The sequence below is a fragment of the Procambarus clarkii genome, chromosome 12, assembly GCF_040958095.1.
Source record: "Procambarus clarkii isolate CNS0578487 chromosome 12, FALCON_Pclarkii_2.0, whole genome shotgun sequence".
NCBI lineage: Eukaryota > Metazoa > Arthropoda > Malacostraca > Decapoda > Cambaridae > Procambarus > Procambarus clarkii.
Window position 1 is genome coordinate 39,246,088 of NC_091161.1, and position 19,152 is coordinate 39,265,239.

The window sequence follows — 19,152 nt, forward strand, 5'->3', positions numbered from 1 at the left end:
TGTGATTTGGAGCATTCTGTATCTGCCATCGACCGGGACAGGCACCCAGAAAGGTAAGCGCCACAAAACAAACCCCTATTCTGGTTAACAACAAAAATCGACAAACGAGTGGACAGAACTCCCCCAGGAAAACAAACTAACAAGCATGACGTCACACGAGCCGCGCCGCATGTCTGCGTAACTCCCCCCTCCCCGGGAGGGGGAAGGGGGAGCCCAAGACCCCTGCGCCGGCAATCCCCGCCCCAATTCCTCGGCTGATGGAATAATGTACGGTCGTGTGGCTCCAGCTCCGGTCTTGTCTCAGTGCTGTGACTTCTTTGCAGTGCTGCTCCTACGGTGGTCGTGTGAGCTGGGAGTAGTATTCTCAGGTACTCGGCCTGCATGTGCTTGAGGTCACCTTCCCTGAGTGCCCTGTAAGTACCACCCTTGGGGCTTGGGGTTGCCTTCCACAAATCACCTTGGGTCTACCTCTGTTGGCTTTTTGCTGCTTGGCGTTTAGCCGCCCCGAGTGTTTGGGGGTTTTCCTCCCTTGTTTACCTTGGGGTACATGGTAGTTATAGCACTGGTGGGGCGCAGGGTACTGCGTAGCTAGTTTTCACCTATGACAGCGGCCGGCTCTGTTCCCTCCGGGTACGTTGTCCACTTGTGTGGTTTTTCTTTTATATTTGTTTTTGCCTGGTAGGGGGGTCTGCCTTGTGTTCCCCCCCCCACTTTATGTTAGGTTTGTTTGTGTGGTGGCACCCCCCAGCTTCGCCCTCACGGGTGGACACGTCCCGTGGGTTCAGCTTTAGCAGTTTGCTTGGTAGTTTGGGGCGCCAGTTGGCAGTGCCCTGCCTTGGATAACCCTTAGCAGATCCAGTCTAGGAGCCCTGGGAACCCCCCCCCCCCCCCCCCCCCCGGGGGCTCTCGGGTCCGATAGTGGAGACCCTTGCGTCCCTTCTCGCTTTGTGCGAGTTGAGGGTTGCTCTGTCCCTTTGTCTTAGGGTGACTCCTTGTTTTTTGCCTCCGTCATGCTGCCTGTTGGGTCGGTGACACATTCGACCATGAGTCCTGCGAGCTTTGTTGCTTGTTCGTGACTCCATTCACCCAGTCTGCTGATGAATTCCCGTGGCTGCAGGCAGCTCGCGCGTTGCAAGGTAGGTTGTTGCAACGCGCTCGGGTTTGTTGCTTCCCTGGATGCCCCGATGCTGCCCCGCTTTGTGTAGGGACCCAGACTTGGGGGTTTTGGTCGCTTCGGCCTTGGTTCCTTCCACTCCTCCTTGTTTTTCTCCCTCCTGCTTCTGGCCCCTACGCATCTGCAGGCTTCGGGGTCGGGGCGGGGTTAGAGGTTCTGAGACTTGGGCAGTTTCAGGGGTTGCCCCGTCCGGGGTAGCTGCGGAGGCATTTGAGTCTGTTCCTCCGGCCGATGCTCCGGGGTCTGACCAGTGGGCCCCTTCTCTTCCAGCTCTCTCGGCTGCCCCGGCTTTTTCTTGTGGGGCCGGGGCTTTGGAGGGCGACTCGGCCCTGGGGCCTGTTGTAGAGGCTCCTGGGGTTGGGGAGGGGGGGCCTTGGGCTCCATTGCACCCTGCCTGGATTTCCGTCCTGAGCAGGGCTTACTGTTGCGAGGAGTGGGGTTTTCTTTCCCCCTTCTGCGTACGATTTGGGCTTGGGTTCTGCTCCTCCCCGGGTCGGTTCTGTGTCTCTGTGGTTTTTCGGTTCCGTCTTCCGGATGTTTTCGGCTACCCGCATCTCTTCGCCTGTGGTGCGGTTGGCCTTTGCGGCTTACCTCCTGTGTGTCCCGGAATTTGCCTCCATACTGGTTCCTTGTAGCTGTTTGGGTTCCTTGTAGCTGTTTGGGTTCCTTGTAGCTGTTTGGGCTCCTTGTAGCTGTTTGGGCTCCTTGTAGCTGTTTGGGCTCCTTTGTAGCGGTTTGCGTTCCTTTGTAGTGGTTTGCGCTCCTTTGTAGCAGTTTGGGCTCCTTGTAGCGGTTTGGGCTCCTTGTAGCTGTTTGCGCTCCTTTGTAGCGGTTTGCGCTCCTTTGTAGCAGTTTGGGCTCCTTGTAGCGGTTTGGGCTCCTTGTAGCGGTTTGGGCTCCTTGTAGCGGTTTGGGCTCCTTGTCGCCGGTTTGGGCTCCTTGTAGCGGTTTGGGCTCCTTGCCGCCGGTTTGGGCTCCTTGCCGCCGGTTTGGGCTCCTTGTCGCCGGTTTGGGCTCCTTGCCGCCGGTTTGGCTCCTTGCCGCCGGTTGGGCTGCTTGTCGCCGGTTGGGCTACTTCTCGCCTTGTTGGGCTACTTTTCTTTTGCGTCCTGCGCATGCGCCGTGGGAGTTTGTTTTGGCTCCAGGCGGTGTGCACACGTGTTGTTCTGCATCCATTTCTCTCAGGGGGCTTCGCCTCTCGCTCTTTTCTTAATCCAATCCGTGCCCCGTTGCTTTGGGGGTGTTCTGGAGTGCCGCTGTGGAGAAGTCACAAGGTTTTTTCCCTGCATTCTAGGGTGGGGAGCCTCCTTCGCTGCTCCCCTCCTCCTCTCCAGCATGGGCGCCCTGGCCGCCTCCGGCGGCTACGGACTCATAGGCTTGCGTCATGGCCCTTCAGAGCCTATGTTCTGCAGGTGGGTTGGTACAGTATGGCATCTCCTTCGTCCTGACGCTGTTTTTGTTTTTGGAAGTAGGAATGAGTGTACATACATACTTGAGAACGTGGACCGTACCACCCGAGGTGCCTACTGCAGGGCTATTAGCCCATACAGGGCAGCTCTTGTTCTCTCCACCTGATTCCTTCCTCGGTTCACGGGTGTCTGCGGGTGGCCTCTTGGCCCTTCTGAGACGGCTCCTGCCCCTCTCCTATGCTTGTCTAACATTGCTGGAGTTCGGGGCCCCGCCTCCACCTTGTTCCGTGGTGCAACAGTGGGGGTGCCTGTTCGGTGGTACGTTTTCCTGTGTGGAGGGTGTTTTGTGCTCGCCTCCTTGTGCTTGCAGGATTGGGTTCTGGCTCTTTGGTTCCGCCTCTCCCCTGTCGTTCGCCTGTCGAGCGGATTCTGTGCTTCATGGGCGCTCTCATTTCTGCTCTTGGGGCTGTGTATGGGGACAGCCCTAGTTGGGCTGCCTAATGTGTTCCTTCGATTGCCTGTTCCACTGCACACGTTTCTTCTACCGTCCCTGTGGCTCAGTTGGGTGCTCGGTTTCCGCCTGTGTCCCCTTGTGTGCCACTCATGTTCCGATTTATCTTTATCTTCTCTGTCGCTTCCTCGGGGAGTGTGGTGACGTTCTGCTGCGGTTTTGGTACTGCGGCTGCGTGTCGGGGTTGGTTGTGGCATTTTGTTCGGCCCTTCCGTGCTCCTTCTGGGGCCCTCCTTCCTTGCCGGTCTTGCTGTGCCGGGCCTGGTTTTTCCATGTTCCTTGGATTCTCTGTCCTGTCCTCGTTGTCCTCGCCTCGTTGAGCTGGCTGGGGATGAGCTTGGGGTCTTCGTCTCGCCCCTCTCCTATCCTCCGATTTTGGTTCAAGTTCCAGAGCCTAGTGGGCTTCCTTCCTTAGTGTTTTTCACGGCTGCCCCGGGGTTTTTCTTGACGCTGGGGCTTAGGGGACACAGCTCGGCCCCAGGGCCTGCAGGGTGGGTTCCTGGGGCTGGGGGGGGGGGGGCGGGGCTAACGTGAGGGACCTCAGGCCCCGTTGGTCCCCGCCGGGGTATTTCTACCCCTCTGGGCGGGGCTTGCAGTTTTGTGGTGTGGGGTTTTTCTGTTCCCCCCTTTCCGCACGTGCTTTGTGGGCGTCGGCCCCTCCCTGGGCTCGGTTTCCTTGTCCATTGTGCCCATTTCTTCCGTCCTGTCGGTGGGTGCTTTTCTACGGTCTTCGCCCCTTTTTTCCGGGACGGGCCTTCTTCCGTCATGTCCCCCTCTTCTTGGGGTTTCTGCATGACTTTTGGTCTCGGGTGTGATGGGGTTTTTGTGCCTTCGTCCTTTGTGTGTGCTTCTTTTTGTTCTCGAAGGTTCGGGACGGTTTTGCTCCTTCCCGTTTTCTGGTACGTCTGTCGTCATTCGGTTGAGCTTCCCTCCGGTCTTTTCTAGGGCTTGTGGGTCCTATTCCAGGCAGTTTCTGGGTGTTTGGCCTTGTTCTTTTGTTCATATCTCTTCTCTTAGCGCTGTCTCGGCGCTACTCGTTTTCCTGGGGGCGATTTTGCTCCTCTTAATGAGTCTTTTCACTCCTGCCCTTCTGCGGGATGTTGGTGCGGGGCGGCTCCTTATGCGGGTTCCTTCCCTGTCGGCTGCACTTGTGGCGGTGGACTTGCATGCTTGTGGCATTTTGGTTTTGGTCCTGCATTTTCTTTTCCCTCCTGGGGCTGTCATAGGATTGGCTTGCGGAGGATGTAGAGGCACTTGGGACCGTTCCTGGGTCTGGCACCTTGGTTCCTGCTGCTAGCTTTCGGTATCGATGTTCCTTCTGTGCCGTTTCGCAGGCTGTCTCGTGCATTGTTTCACCTCCGGCCTGCTCATGCACTGCCTGTACCATTCTGGTCTTTGGACCGGGTGCTCTCCTGTTTTTCTTCTCCTTGGTTGTTGTGGCTCCTTCGGTTCAGGTTTGTTTTGCCTCGGCTCTCTTTTTATGTTGGCATTGGCCTCTGGGGGTTGTGTGGCAGAGCTTCATGCTCTTCTCAGGCGCAGTGGTTTTTGGCTCCTGTGGTCGTGGTCATAGGTCTCTTCGTCTGCAGCTGTTCTCCGTTTTTCTGGCGAATGATGTGCCTGCTGCTTTCCGGAGGGGTCCTTGGGTTGTCTCAACTTCGTGTTGAAGTGTGGTTCACCGACCGCCTCCCGGGAATGTCCCCTTGTTTTCTTAGGTAGTCTTTGGTGAATAAGCTCCGGGGAGCCGTAGGAGCGCCCCCCAGAAAACCAGCGTTGAATGTAGTGAAACACCATTTTCTGGGCGAGTCCCAGAGGCTTCCCGGCACCCTCCCGCCCTCCGGTCGGCGTTTTTTTTGCGGTTTTGATATCCAGCCTCAGAACTGGGGCAGGGATCACCGGCGCGGGGAGTCTGGGGCTCCCCCTTCCCCCTCCCGGGAGGGGGGAGTTGCGCAGACATGCGGCGGCGAGGCTCGTGTGACGTCATGCTTGTTAGTTTATTTTTTCTGGGGGAGTTCTGCCCACTCGTTTGTCGATTTTTGTTGTTAACCAGAATAAGGGTTTGTTTTGTGGCGCTTACCTTTCTGGGTGCCTGTCCCGGTCGATGGCAGATGTAGAATGCTCCAAATCACATGTGCAATTCTATGGGCCATTGCTCCCCATGCTTCTGAGGGGGGCCAGGTTCTGGCTCATGGTCCCCGGTAGGCCTAGAACGCCACCCACATCGACTGATGCAAAATAGTTAGGGTATCCATATCAGCCATGGATAGCTCCGGGGAGCCTCCGGGACTCACCCAGAAAATGGCGTTTCATTACATTCAACGCTGGTTTTTTTAATCAGATAGGGTTTGCTTTGGGGTACCTACCTTTCTTTGGTGCCTGTCTTGGTCGATGGCAGACATAGAATGCTTCCAACCTCACGAGGCTTTCTATAGGCCATTGCTCCTCGTGCCTCTCTGAGGGGGGCCTAGGCTCTGGTTTGTGGTCCCTGTTAGGCCTAAGAACTCCATTCACTTGGCTGATGCCACGGTCTAATTCACTCATATCAGCCCGGATAGCTCCAGGGAGCCTCTGGTCTCACCCAGAAAATGGCATTTCATTACATCAATGCTGGTCTTTTAGGTCCAGATAGACAGTTGGCCAACCATCTCTTTCCTGTAGAATCTCTGTGATTCATAAAAAGTAAGTAGATTTGTTACACAGGATCTTCCTGTTCGAAAACCATACCGTCTGTCCATTATGATGTCATTATTGTATTCTCCAGGTGTTCTACCCATTGTTGTGTTAACAACAATGGATCAACCCATTTGGTGTTAGCTATTTTTTTCTAATGTTTTAACTACCATACTTGTTAATGACACGGGTTTATAATTTAGAGGGTCTTTTTGGATACCATTTTTGTAGATTGGAATTATGTTTGCCATTTTCCATATACTGTATCTGCTAAGATTCCTGTGCGCAGGGATTTGTACCTGTTTGAAGTCTGCTGGCTGATATATTTTACCTATACTGTATATCTTTGTTTTATTTGGAGAAAGAACCATTATAGTATTGGAATTATTAAAAAAAAATCCTATTTGGGAAATCTTTACTAGCTTTAAAAGATTCTGTATTTGGTATTTGTTGACTTAAAACGACTTGGTAATCTCTCAATCCTTTCTTTCACAGCTCCTACGGTCACCAGAAGAATAATACATGCAGTGCCAGAAACCAGTGGCATTGAATAATACCTGCAGTGTCAGGACCCAGTGGTATTGAATAATACCTGCAGTGTCAGCATCCACACACAGTGTCAGATATACTGCATACATGTTGTCAGCAGTATTATGAAACACGTTATGGTGTAAGAAATACTACATGTAGATGGGTAAGACTGTCTTCAGCACACTCATGTGAATGACTACATGTATTATCAATATGTCATGCATTATTAACATCTCATGCACTATGGTAACAAAGGAAATGTGTATTTAAATTAAATTTGGTGTATCATTAATTTTAAAATCTCAGTATTTATTAGTTCATTGTGTATGTGGTACAGTATTGTTTTTAATACTATTGTTTGACAAGAAAACATTTTAAGATTTTCAAATTAATTATTTTTATTATCAGGTTCTAATATAAAAAAGTTTAATATATATTTTAAGTTTTAAAACATTACATACTGTTTCTCCTATGTGAGCCATTGTAAATGTTGAGAAAGCATTTAAAATAAATAATCTTTATACTCTATAGTAATTATGAATTTTTTCTTAGGTAATTTGCTCTTAAGCTCAAAAGGCTCTCCAAATAAGATAATATATCAGTGTTCTTAATGCTCAGAATTTATTTATTTATTTACATATTTACATGAATGTATATGGGATTTAAAAATAACAATGTGCATGGTACATGTTTGCAAATGACAAACCACATGAGGGTCCACTGTACCTGACTCTTGTGCTGTGGTTATATTTATAATAAGACATCCATCAGTTCTGTGGTTATGTTTATAATTAAACATCCCAAATTCTGTGGTCATATTTGTAATAAGGTTCTGTAGTGAAACATCTTAATACCGTGGCTGTATTTATAATAAACCATCCCTCTCTGCTGTTGCTATATGTACAGTATGATAAAACAGTATAATTATAAATAAATTTATAATATATTTAGTTTTCCTATGCAAAGACATTTTGCTAAATCTTAAAAAAAAAAAATTGCCACAGGATTTGTTTGTAATGTTTACAAAGTTATACACGGACACTAACTTTCCTGCTGGTGAACGCATGTGGAGACGTAGATTTGTATGTTTGCTTTTACACTTCCTGATTCACAGGAAATATTGTACAGTATATTTTATGTCTAGCACATTTTATAATATAATAAGTACAATATTATCTTACTATTTATGAATAATACCAGTGGTTTACATATTGTAACTTTTTTCCATTCTCTTGTGTCTTTGACAAGTAATTAAATTACTTTATATTCCTACAAAAGTTAATTAGATTATTCCAATTGCTTATCTGATATTGAGTGCCATCTGTTGACAACAGAGTTAACACTATAACCTGTGTGCTCTATTCTGGTTACTCTATACTGATTGCAATGTAGTTACTTGAATTATTTATGTATCCGACAGTCCAAGTGTTTTTGGCATCTCTTAACAATATTTGCTTTAGTAATAAATAAAAGCTCATGCATTTAAAATATATCAAATATATTACTAAGATTTATAAAGAACACAACAATTTATAAAGGAGACAAATACTAGTAATAATTGTCTACAAGACTTAACTAATGAAATGTAGAATATTTCATTAGATAATACTTGCTTTTTGGATCAAATAGCTGTAAAGGTTTATACAATCAAGAAAACTGTACAAATATTTATTCAAAAGAAAAATGTCATCAATGTTGAATGTTCAAAATTATATTATGAAAACATCTCGCATAATAGCATACAAAACATTTAGAGAAAAAAAGTAAATACATTGTCTAAACTACTTTCAAAAATATCAAAATTTATATAAGTGACCATTCAGGAGAAAAGTCATATCACTGTAGAATGTGTCTGAAAGACTTAAAAAATAAATTATGGCTAATAACACACACACAAGGATTCATACAGGAGAAAAACCATATCACTGTTCAGAATGTCAAAAAGACTTTTCACAAAAATCATCTCTAATAAGGCACATTTGGGTTCACAGAGAAAGGAAACCATATCACTGTTCAGTATGTCAAAAAGACTTTAAACTTAAATCAAATCTAATAACACACATGAGGATTCATACAGGAGAGAAACCATATCACTGTTCAGTATGTCAAAAAGACTTTTCACACAAATCAAATCTAATAAAGCACATGAGGATTCATACAGGAGAGAAACCATATCACTGTTCAGAGTGTCAAAAAGACTTTTCACTTAAATCAAGTCTAATAACACACATGAGGATTCATACAGGAGAGAAACCATATCACTGTTCAGAATGTCAAAAAAACTTTACACGAAAATCATCTTTAATAAAACACATGAGGATTCATACAGGAGAGAAACCATATCACTGTTCAGTATGTCAAAAAGACTTTTTACTTAAATCAAATCTAATAACACACATGAGGATTCATATAGGAGAGAAACCATATCACTGTTCAATATGTCAAAAAGACTTTAAATCAAATCTAATAACACACATGAGGATTCATACAGGAGAGAAACCATATCACTGTTCAGTATGTCAAAGAGACTTTTCACACAAATTATCTCTAATAACACACATGAGGATTCATACAGGAGAGAAACCATATCACTGTTCAGAGTGTCAAAAAGACTTTTCACTTAAATCAAGTCTAATAACACACACGAGGATTCATACAGGAGAGAAACCATATCAATGTTCAGAATGTCAAAAAAACTTTACACGAAAATCATCTTTAATAAAACACATGAGGATTCATACAGGAGAGAAACCATATCACTGTTCAGAATGTCAAAAAGACTTTTCACAAAAATCAAATCTAATAACACACATGAGGATTCATACAGGAGAGAAACCATATCACTGTTCAGAGTGTCAAAAAGACTTTTCACAAAAATCAAATCTAATAAAGCACATTAGGATTCATACAGCATAAGAGTCATTTGAATATTGTCAAAAACACACAGAAATCACAATAGCGTGATGCATCAATGAACAAATCCACAAGGACCATGACGAGGATTTGAACCTACGTCCGAGATCATCCCAGACGCTGCCTTATCGACTGAGCTACAACATGGTAAAATGAGTTGAAACCAGAAGTTTTACTGAACTTGAATCCTGCAACCTCTCCGAGACACAAACCAGGGTTTTACACAACTCCCCCATGCACTCTAGCTATGTCAATAGGCCGTTCTACCTCTTCTGACGTAGGTTCGAATCCTCGTCACGGCCCTTGTGGATTTGTTCATTGAAGCATCACGCTATTGTGATTTGTGTGTGTAATGAAGTGAGGGGAAGAGGTAGAACCACCAAAGAACTCCCTCCCAAAAGAAAACAATAAAACTTACTTGGCGTGGTTATTACTTTCTCTTTTCCCCTCCAGCTTTTACTGCACATAACTCGACTGCTCTCTTGATCTGTCTTGATATTCCCTTCATCCCTCAACTTTTTCAGTCGCCCATTCAGTGTTTTGTGGTCCGTATCTTTGTGAGTAAATGGTATACAGTCTGTTCCGTTTATTTCCCCTCAAATTTTACGCTTTCTCTTCATGATCCTAAACACTTGTTGGACTCTTTACCAGAGCCTGTGCTCCTTTTGGATGATTTTAACTGTCAGCATACCCTCTGGGGAGATATTCTGACAAACACCCGGGGACGCCTTCTTGAACCATTTGTGCTCACTTCTCTTCCTTTATAACTAGTGAATTCTGGTGAACCCACTCATGTTGATTCCCACCATTTCCTGTATTGATCTTTCTGCTCATCTTCTCTTTATATGGATTTCACCTGGCGGGTTCTTGATGACCTACATAAGTTACCTTTTCCCCATCCTTCTCACTTTTCTTTTCTTCTAACCCTCCCCTCTCTTTCCCTAGGTGGAAGTTTGACAAGGCTGTTTGGAACCTCTTTACCTTTGTGTTACTCTTTCCAACCTCTCTGATTTTCCTCTTTCCCGAGCCCCCCTCCTCCTTTCCTGACAGTTTTTGATGCTGCCCTCAGCTCTGTTCCTCGCTCTACCTCCCGGGGCGCACAGAAGTGTGTTCCCTGGTGGAATGCAGCCTGTGCTCAGGCTGTCCTCTGTAAGCGTGCGGCCTAGAAGAAATACCGATGTTGACGGACGCCTGTTTCTTTGCTTTTGCATCAAAATTCAAGTGTGGTGGCTCGTAGGGCCATCTGTACGACTAAGAGTGAGAGTTGGAGATGTTTCATTTCCACTATTATGTCTAACACCCTTCTGCCCCTGATCTGGGAGGAAAGCTGCAAGTTAGTGGGTAAGTTTTTTCCAGATGTCTTGCCAGTTCTTCACCTCTGTGGTTCTATTGTGGCAGATCCAGTCTCGGTCAAAACCGAACTGGGTTCACACTTTTCAACTGTTAGCTCCGATTCTCCTCTTCCTCCTTTCCTTACTCTTAAGCCTCTTCTTGAATCTTGTCACTTAGATTTTCAAACGCCTCTTCATCTTCTTTATAACGCTCCTTTCTCTCTCAGAACTCCAGTCTGCCCTGGCCTTCTGCGGTTCTACAGCAGCGGGTTCAGATGATATTCATTATGTAATACTTTGACATCTCCCTCCATACACATTTCAGTATTTACTGAATGTTTATAACAGTGTCTGGGAGTTGTCATCAGTTCCCGAGGACTGACTTGAGGCGGTTATTCTTCCTATTTGAAAACCTAGTTCTCTGTGGTCATTCCCTAAAGACTTTTGCTCCATTGCTTTAACGAGTTGTGTCTGCAACCTCTTTAAATGTATGGTCAGTGTCAGTCTGATATGGTTCTTGGAATGCTATCACCCCCTCTCTCCTTCTCAATTTGGCTTTCGCAAGTGTTGCTGCATGACTGATGTCCTCCTGAACTTAGAGGTCTATGTTTGTACTACCTTTGCTGTGAAGACCTTCGTGGTTGCAGTCCTTTTTGACCTGGAAAAGGCGTATGACACCACCTGGAGATATCACATTCTGTTCCAACTCTGTTCTTTTGGCCTTCGTGGCACTCTCCCTCTCTAACTAAAGATCTTTCTCTCTTGTCGTTCCCTTAGAATGAGATTCTAAGGGAACCTCTCTGCCTCTTTTCGGCAATACGAAGGTGTACGTCAAGGTTGTGCTCTGAGCACTACTATATTCCTGGTAACCCTCAATGGTCTTCTTTCCTCACATCCCTCTGGCATTTTCTCAGCTCTCTATGTTGATGATCTTACCCTCTGCTGTCAAGGTGATGACTCGCCTTTTCTGCAATGGCATCTTCAACTTGCGATTGATGCCATGTCGTCCTGGGCCACCAATCATGGCTTCAAGTTCTCTCCAACTAAGACTTGTGCTATGACCTTTACTCGGAAGCAGGTCGTTCTTCGACCCCACTCTGTCCTCTTTATAGTAATTCTCTTTTATAAAGGATAGTGTTAAACTTTTTGGGTTTATCTTTGACACTTGCTTGTCTTGATCACCCCATATCTCTTACCTTCGAGTTGAATGCTTCAAAGCCCTTAACTTACTTAAGGTCTTGTCCCATACTTCCTGGGGAGCTGAAAGGCACATGCTGCTCTCTTTACATTCCTTTCTCATGCTGTCTAAACTCGATTATGGCTGTCTTGCTTACTCTTCTGCCTCCCCCCCCCCTTCTCTGTTCAGCTCGTTGATGCCATGAGGGGGGCTTAGTGGGCGGCTGCTGAAGTGGACAGTCCTCTGCCCTTTTGTAGCCTTGTGCTCCTGCTGCTATCCTCTCTAATTGTGCTGAACAACTTTTCCTTTTCCTTCTGTTTCGTTTTTCTCCCCCCCTCTTCTCCTATCTACTTGTCGTTTCCTGCCGACCTTTTGCTTGTTTTGGTTATTCCTTTGGACTACTACTAATTTGACGCCCGTGTGCTTGAGGAGGCATACTCTTGCACCCGTAGAACTGTAGTGTGTAGAACTGTAGTACCCAAAGTCGAGAGCAAGGGGAACTTTTTATTGTCAATCCTCCTTTCATCACTGAACACGATCTCGACAGACTGACGGTTCTTAAGGTGGCGTTTGTGGGGCGTATACTCACGACACAGCCCTAGGAGGCCCCGGTGTGATCAGCAATAGCTTCTTGTTGGGTGTCCTGCCTCTAACTGTTGCTTCATGGTGGGTGTGGGGGCACATTTGTGAATGACTGTTTCTATTTTGTCCTCATGTTAAATTCTGTTTCTCCTTTACCTTCTCAGGCTCGTGGGGTGGGCAACCAAGCCCCCCGAGTCGGTCCGTGTTGGAAGACCGGGCTCTGGAGCCTCCGCTGCATTGGGCCCCGACCCTGCTCCTCCTTTGGCCCGAATGTTTTGGCATTTTGGCATTAATGTGCATTTACAAAGGTGAAATGTAATTCTGATCAGTGTTACGGACCCGAGCCCAGCGTCCGAGCACGGAGCAGTGACGACCGCGCCATCTGTGGGTCAGGGCCGTGGAGTGGCCTAACCAGCGGAGCTGATTGGAACCTGGCAGCTACAGGCTAGATTTGTGGTTGACGGCCTCCACGACCGTGCACCCAGTGGGACTGTGATTTGGCTGACCTGTGGCCGGGGTAGACTCGCCGAGGGAATCAAAAAATTCATTGTGAGGCCACAAGAGAACCAGGACCACTCGTCTTGAGCACCGTGAACGTCTTGAGTCTTCGGAGGAAGACAAGTGATTGTAAATAAGTGTAGTAATAATAACAGTGTGTGACTGTTTATATATTTATTTATGGTGGTGGTGCTAATATATACTTAATAGAGAGCAGTTTTATCCCTTCCCCTTTAATTTACTTGCGTTATGGAACACACCCCTTGAAAGCCACTACTAGCTTGGGGCTGGATACCCTAACTCTAACAACATCAGAGAAAGAACCCAGTTGCGACCCAATAGGGCTGTAACAATCAGCTTCCATACATACTTTATACACATACATATACATACACACACACACACACACACACATATACCTACATATACATATATACATACATATACATATATACACATGCATTTGTCTCTATCAGCTATCTCTCCCTGTCAGAGTAAAAGAGAAACTAGTGTGCAATTAAGTGCTTAATCACTGAAGGTGATTAAGGTGCTTTTACAAGCTCAGGTTATATAGTTACATCACATACATACATTGAGTAATTGATACATTACATGGTTAATGTTGGGTACAAGTCCAATATATCAAGTGTTCCAGTACTCATATAGTAATTACACAGTTCAGCATACCTTAGCCCAGGAGGGCGAAAGTCAGTCAATCTACAATATAATGTTCAAGAGAGTGCATGTTTTCTCTTTCACAAAGTTGACACATTGTGTACTTGACATTTGGGTTTTGAGAAAGCTGCCAGATACGTCTATATCCCAAGCATATTCTGGCCACTATAACATCACATTGCCAGGTTCTTGTTCTATTAGTCACACATGTGAATGTCTCCTCACGATATCCATCATAATATTTAATGCTACAACTTTCAGGTCTTTGTGAATTTGTTAGGGTGGTGAGATCTGCATTAGATATTTGTTTAAGTATTCTCTTTGTCACTGCTAATGAAACACCCATATCAATTTCTACCACTGGTTTTCTACAGGCTGTCTTTGCAAGCATATCAACAGTGTCATGCCTTGAGATGCCAACATGTGATGGTATCCATAGGAATTTAATTTCAAATCTGTTTTCTTTAGCAGCTAAAACATTCATTCGAATATCACTGACTATTTTCTGGGTGTCACTACTATGTGCGTTCAATGCCAGGAGTGCACTCTGCGAGTCAAAGTATATAAGTCCACTGCCTTTGTCTTTTAAAAATTCAGTGGCAAGGTATATGCCTGCAAGTTCGGTTTGAGTTGTACTTGCCCAGTCATTGACGTGCTTCATTGCTGTGTGTGTTCAAATATATTACATGCACATTCGGTACATCGTCCACATTCTTCTACAGAGCCGTCGGTATAGCACTGATAAACATCGTTACCCCATATTCTGAGTACTTTCAGTGATGCTTTTCAGTGTTAACTGTTTTAATAATGTAGAGTGCACATTATCCTAATTGCATTGTCCCTCTTACGGTCGTGCACATCCTTGTTGAATGTCCTGACTTCCGGGACGAGCGTGCGTTTTGTTTTCCGACCGTCCCTCGCGTTCGTTTGTATCTCGATGGTATTCTTGGTGACTCGGATACTTTTGATATCGTTCGCCTTATGCGTTTCTGTTCTCGTATTAGCGTCCTTGGTGATATTTAGCGCCCTCTGATTATCCCACACATTTGATGGTGCTACATAACCTTCCTGGTTTGGTGCCTTCTTTTTGATAATTACTTCTGCCTTTCCCTCAACTCTTCGTCGTCGTGATGCTCATCACTGTACTAGGCTACGCCTCAGTTCTGGTGCCTTTCGTTTGATTCCTACCCAGAGCCTGTATGTTGTAACCGGCATCCTGTGTCTACAGGATCGGTGTGATCATTACTGTCTTCACTACTTTGCGCGGTCCCTACAACACCTTCACTCTCACTAATGTCGTACTTTGACCATTACCCCTCCTGTGGACCCTGTTCCCTTTCACCACCTTCCCCTTTCTGTGTGATTGACTTGCTGGCAAGATTCTCTCTCTCGGATCGTCTTGCCAATGTTTTTCCTTGTGTCATTCCATCTTTGCCCCTATAGTGGGTCCCTATTCCTAAGTTTTGACCCCACATGAGTAAAGCTTTTACCCCTCCTACAGTTCTGAAACGAATTTTCCTTGCTCACTTTTATTCACACTCCTGCTTTATCTCCATCTTCACAGATGTATCCAAGTCTGCCGATGATGTAGGCTACTCTGTTGTATTTCCTGACTGCACCTGTATGTGTCGCCTGCCTCTGGAGGCATCTTCATGGCAGAACTCTATGTAATTTTGAATGCTCTTCGTCAACTGCTTTCTCGCTGTCAATCTTCCTTTGTTGTAGTAGACTCGCAGTGCCCTAATGGCTCTGGAGTCCTCTAATCCTGTCCATCCTGTAGTCGTTGAAATTCAATACTGACTGTTTCTTATCTCCTGTAGATTTCATACAGTCGAGTTTTGCTGGGTTCCCAGTCATATAGGCGTTTCCTTAAATGGAAGTGCTGATGCTGTTGCGAAGAAGGCTAGCCGCACTTGACCCATTTTCCGCAAAGGTGTTCCTTATTTCGACTTCTACCCAGTTATTCATTCCTCAATCCTTGCCCGGCGACAGGATCACTGATCTTCTGTTACTGGTAACAAGCTGCGTGCTCTTAAGGGTAGCATGTCACCACGGCCTTTCTCTTACCACCAAAACCGGCGGTGGGAAACGGCTCTCGCGAGATTATGTATTGGTCATACCCGTTTAACCACTTAACTGCGCCAAGTATTCTCGGTCGGCGGGAAACTGCGCCAACCGAGAAAACTTTGATTTTTCGGTACCAATTCTAAATGTGTACGAGGTTGGTTGTGTACGAAATGGACTCTTAGGACCTCCAGTGAGAGGCAGCCATCTTGGAAAAAATTCCCAGAATGCCCTAGGGCTGCTGGCTGGGTTAGTACTGAATAAGCAACCATTGGTGGCGCACGCGCCTCTGGCTCCCAAACACCTGTTTGAGGTGGTGTTGAAAGATCGTGCTCTGTCGGTGAAATTCAGAACTTATTGTTTTAAGAACATAAAGGTCATAATATTGGTGAAGCTATGCACAATAAGGACCTAACACAAAGGTCGGATGCAAGTGATACAGCACCTATAAGGACGATACAGCGAGCGTATCCAGTTGTAGCTCTGAGTGTCACCCTTGCAATCCTATGCTATCTACAATATATTTGGATGATACATAGACGAATCGTTTTCTGCCTTCAGTGACGATGCATCTGATACAAGTAGCATAGATGAACAGTGTTAGTGGCTTCCATGGTGGTGTTTTCCATAGATATTTTCAAGAATACCTGAATCTCTTCCTAACTGACGGACACTCTTAGAGGCTAGCTGAATCTCTCTCTGACTGACAGACACTCGTGAGGCAAGCTGAATCTTTTCCTGTGAGGGATCATACAAAGCGACCTTTTCAAGACTACCTTGCAAATTGATCTTTTTCAATAACCTTATCAATACTACCTTATGCTTTACAAGCTTGGCCCTCCTCCCCGCTCCTCGTTGATGCCGTGAGGGGGCTTAGCGGGCGGCTGCCAGAGTGTGATGCTCCTTGGGGCAGTCCTCTGTCCTTTTGTAGCCTTGTGGTCCTGCTGCCGTCCTCCAATTGTGCTGAGCGACTTTTCCTTTCCCTTCTGTTTCGTTTTTCTCCCCCCTCTTCTCCTATTTGCTTGTCGTTTCCTGCCGACCTTTTGCTTGTTTTGGTTATTTCTTTGGACTTCCTCTATTTTGACGCCTGGGTGCTTGAGGAGGCATACTCTTGCATTCGTAGAACTATAGTACCCAACGTCAATAGCGAGGGGAACCTTTTATTGTCAATCCCCCTTTCGTCACTGAACCCGATCTCGACGGACTGTCGGTTCTTAAGGTGGCGGTTGTGGGGCGTATACTTGTGATGCACCCCTAGGAGGCCCAGGCATGATCGGCTATAGCTTCTTGTTGGGTGTCCTGCCTCTAATTGTGGCTCCATGGTGGGTGTGGGGGCACATTCGTGAATGAATATTTCTTTTTCGTAGCGATGTTAACCGATGTTTCAGTTTCTGCTTTACCTTCTCAGGCTCGTGGGGTGAGCGACCAAGCCCCCGAGTCGGTCCGTGTTGGAAGACCGGGTCTGTAGCCTCTGCTGCATTGGGCCCTGACCTTGCTCCTCCTTTAGATTCTGACCCCTCCCCTCGGCTCCCCTCCCTCCTCTGTGGTTGGCCCCAAGCCCCCAGTGGTGACTACCTCGTCCTCTGGTACGGCTCCGTCTCTAGTTGTAACTACTGCTCCTTTTAACCCCCCTCTTTCTCTGGGGGTTCTCAACGCCATCCACGACACGGCCGCCCTCGCCCGATTCCTTCCCATTCTGATACCTATCAAGCCTTGTTTGGTCCCGCTTCGTGAGCCAAATATTTTGATCTCCCTCTTGATCCTGCGCCTCCTGATGATTTCTCCCTCCATCGACATCTCGTTGTTTCCTTGGATGCCTCTGTTACCTTCAACCCCACTCGTCTCGGTACACGTGTCGTTGCTGCTCCTTCTCAGGATGCAGCTTCCCGCTTGGCTGCCTTATCCTGCCTTGGCGAGACCCCTGTTCAGGTCTCAAAGAACGCTCAGTTGAATGCCAGTGTTGGCACTATTCTCCTTCCGCCCCATGTTGCGACCGGTGTTCGGAATCTGCGGGACTGCCACGACGATATTCGACATATCCTTGATGCCCAGGGCCATTCTATTCTCCAGGCGGACATGTTTACTCGTCCCCCTCGTGGTAGTCACCGTGAACCCCTTCGGGTTGTGAAGATTACCTTTGATGGTCGGACCCTTCTACCCTCTGTCATTCTTGCTGGTGCCAGGTGCTCTGTCCAGGAGTACATTCCTTCTCCTAGGCTCTGTAACAAGTGCTGGAGGTTTGGGCATGGTGCCCTCTGCTGCTCTGGGACTGTCTCTCTGTCCTTTGTGTGGTGGCGAAGGTTACTCTAAGTCGGAGTGCACTTCTCCCGAGGCTCGTTGCCTCAACTGCAGTGAGGCCCATCCTACCTTCTCCCGTGCGTGTGTCCATTACAAGCTTAAGGCAGCCGTCCTCAACTTGAAGCACCGGGAGCATTTATCTTTTCCTGACGCGAGGCGCCAGGTTCGCCAGCTCCCGCTTTATGCTAATATCTCTTATGCTCATGTGTTGCGCTCTTCCTCTCCTCGTCCTTCCCACCTTCCTCAGACTCTCAACCGTTTCCGGGCCTTTGGTCCCTGATACGCCCACTGCCCTCTCCTCTGTTCCTTTCAGTTCTGTCCCGAAGGGTCTACCTCCTGGTCCTCTGTCTGGGTTCCCCTTCTTTCTACCCGGTCTGTCTTGTCTCCTGTGTCTTCTTCCTCGTCTCCCTCCGATCCTCCTTCCCATCCTTCCCCTCCGACTCTTGACTCTTCCCGCCGCCTCTTGGTGCGGGCTGGTGTCCATCGCTCTCCAAACGGTCGTCGTGTGCGCTCTCATTCAGCTTCTCCTGTTGAGACGCTAGAATCCGTTGCCCGGTACGTAGTTGCTGGGACACCTGTCTCTAAGTCAAAAGCGTAAGCCTGGCTCCTCTCCCTCCTCCCCGGCGGGTAAGAAGGTTTCGCTCTCTTCCTCGGCCCCTACTTTTGCCTCTATCGCACCATCCCCTCTCATTTCGGTGGTTGCGCCCTCTGTTCCTGCTATGTAGGTTTCTTTGGCCCCTCTCGGTTGCTGCCCTTGCTGAGGTGCGCTCCCCTCTTTCTCCTCCCCCTCTTCCTGCTGCTGTCCTTGACTGCTACTCTCGGTTGCCTCCTCCTCTTCCTCCTCCTCCTCCGGACCCCGCCCGTCCACCTCTGATCTGTTCTCCCGCTTCCTTCCCTCCGTCTTTGCTCAGTTTAACCATGCCACCTAACCCTGACTTTGCTGACCCTGATCCCGACCCTGACATTCTTTAATGTGCTGTGTTGCTCTTTCACCTTTGTTTCTTCCTTGTTCTCTGTTGTTGTCCTTCCTCTTATCGTCGATGTCTATTCTTCAATGAAACGTTCGAGGTTATTACGCCAATTTCCTTGAACTCCAACTTCTGATTTCGCGGTTTTCGCCCCTTTGTGTCTGTCTCCAGGAGCCAATGCTTGGTGCTCGTCCTGGTCGGTTTTGTGGCTATTCCTTTCTCTCTCTCTCCCCCCCCCCCCAGCTGTTGCTGGGGCTCCTAACTCTTCTGCTCTCTTGATTCGCTCTGATGTTCCCTTTGTCCCCTTACTTTTTCCTTTGTCTCTCCATTCTTCTGCTGCTCGTATCTATGTGG

At 47.2% G+C, this 19,152-nt stretch overlaps 1 protein-coding gene across 1 annotated transcript; it reads left to right on the forward strand.

The window, feature by feature from the left end:
- Positions 1-265: 265 nt before the first annotated feature.
- LOC138363906 (zinc finger protein 271-like) lies at positions 266-12,191 on the forward strand. The gene is made up of 2 exons (XM_069323366.1): positions 266-413; positions 6,257-12,191. Exon 2 carries the CDS (start codon positions 8,168-8,170, stop codon positions 9,206-9,208), a length of 1,041 nt encoding a protein of 346 aa, XP_069179467.1. The 5' UTR covers positions 266-413; positions 6,257-8,167; the 3' UTR covers positions 9,209-12,191.
- Positions 12,192-19,152: the final 6,961 nt, after the last annotated feature.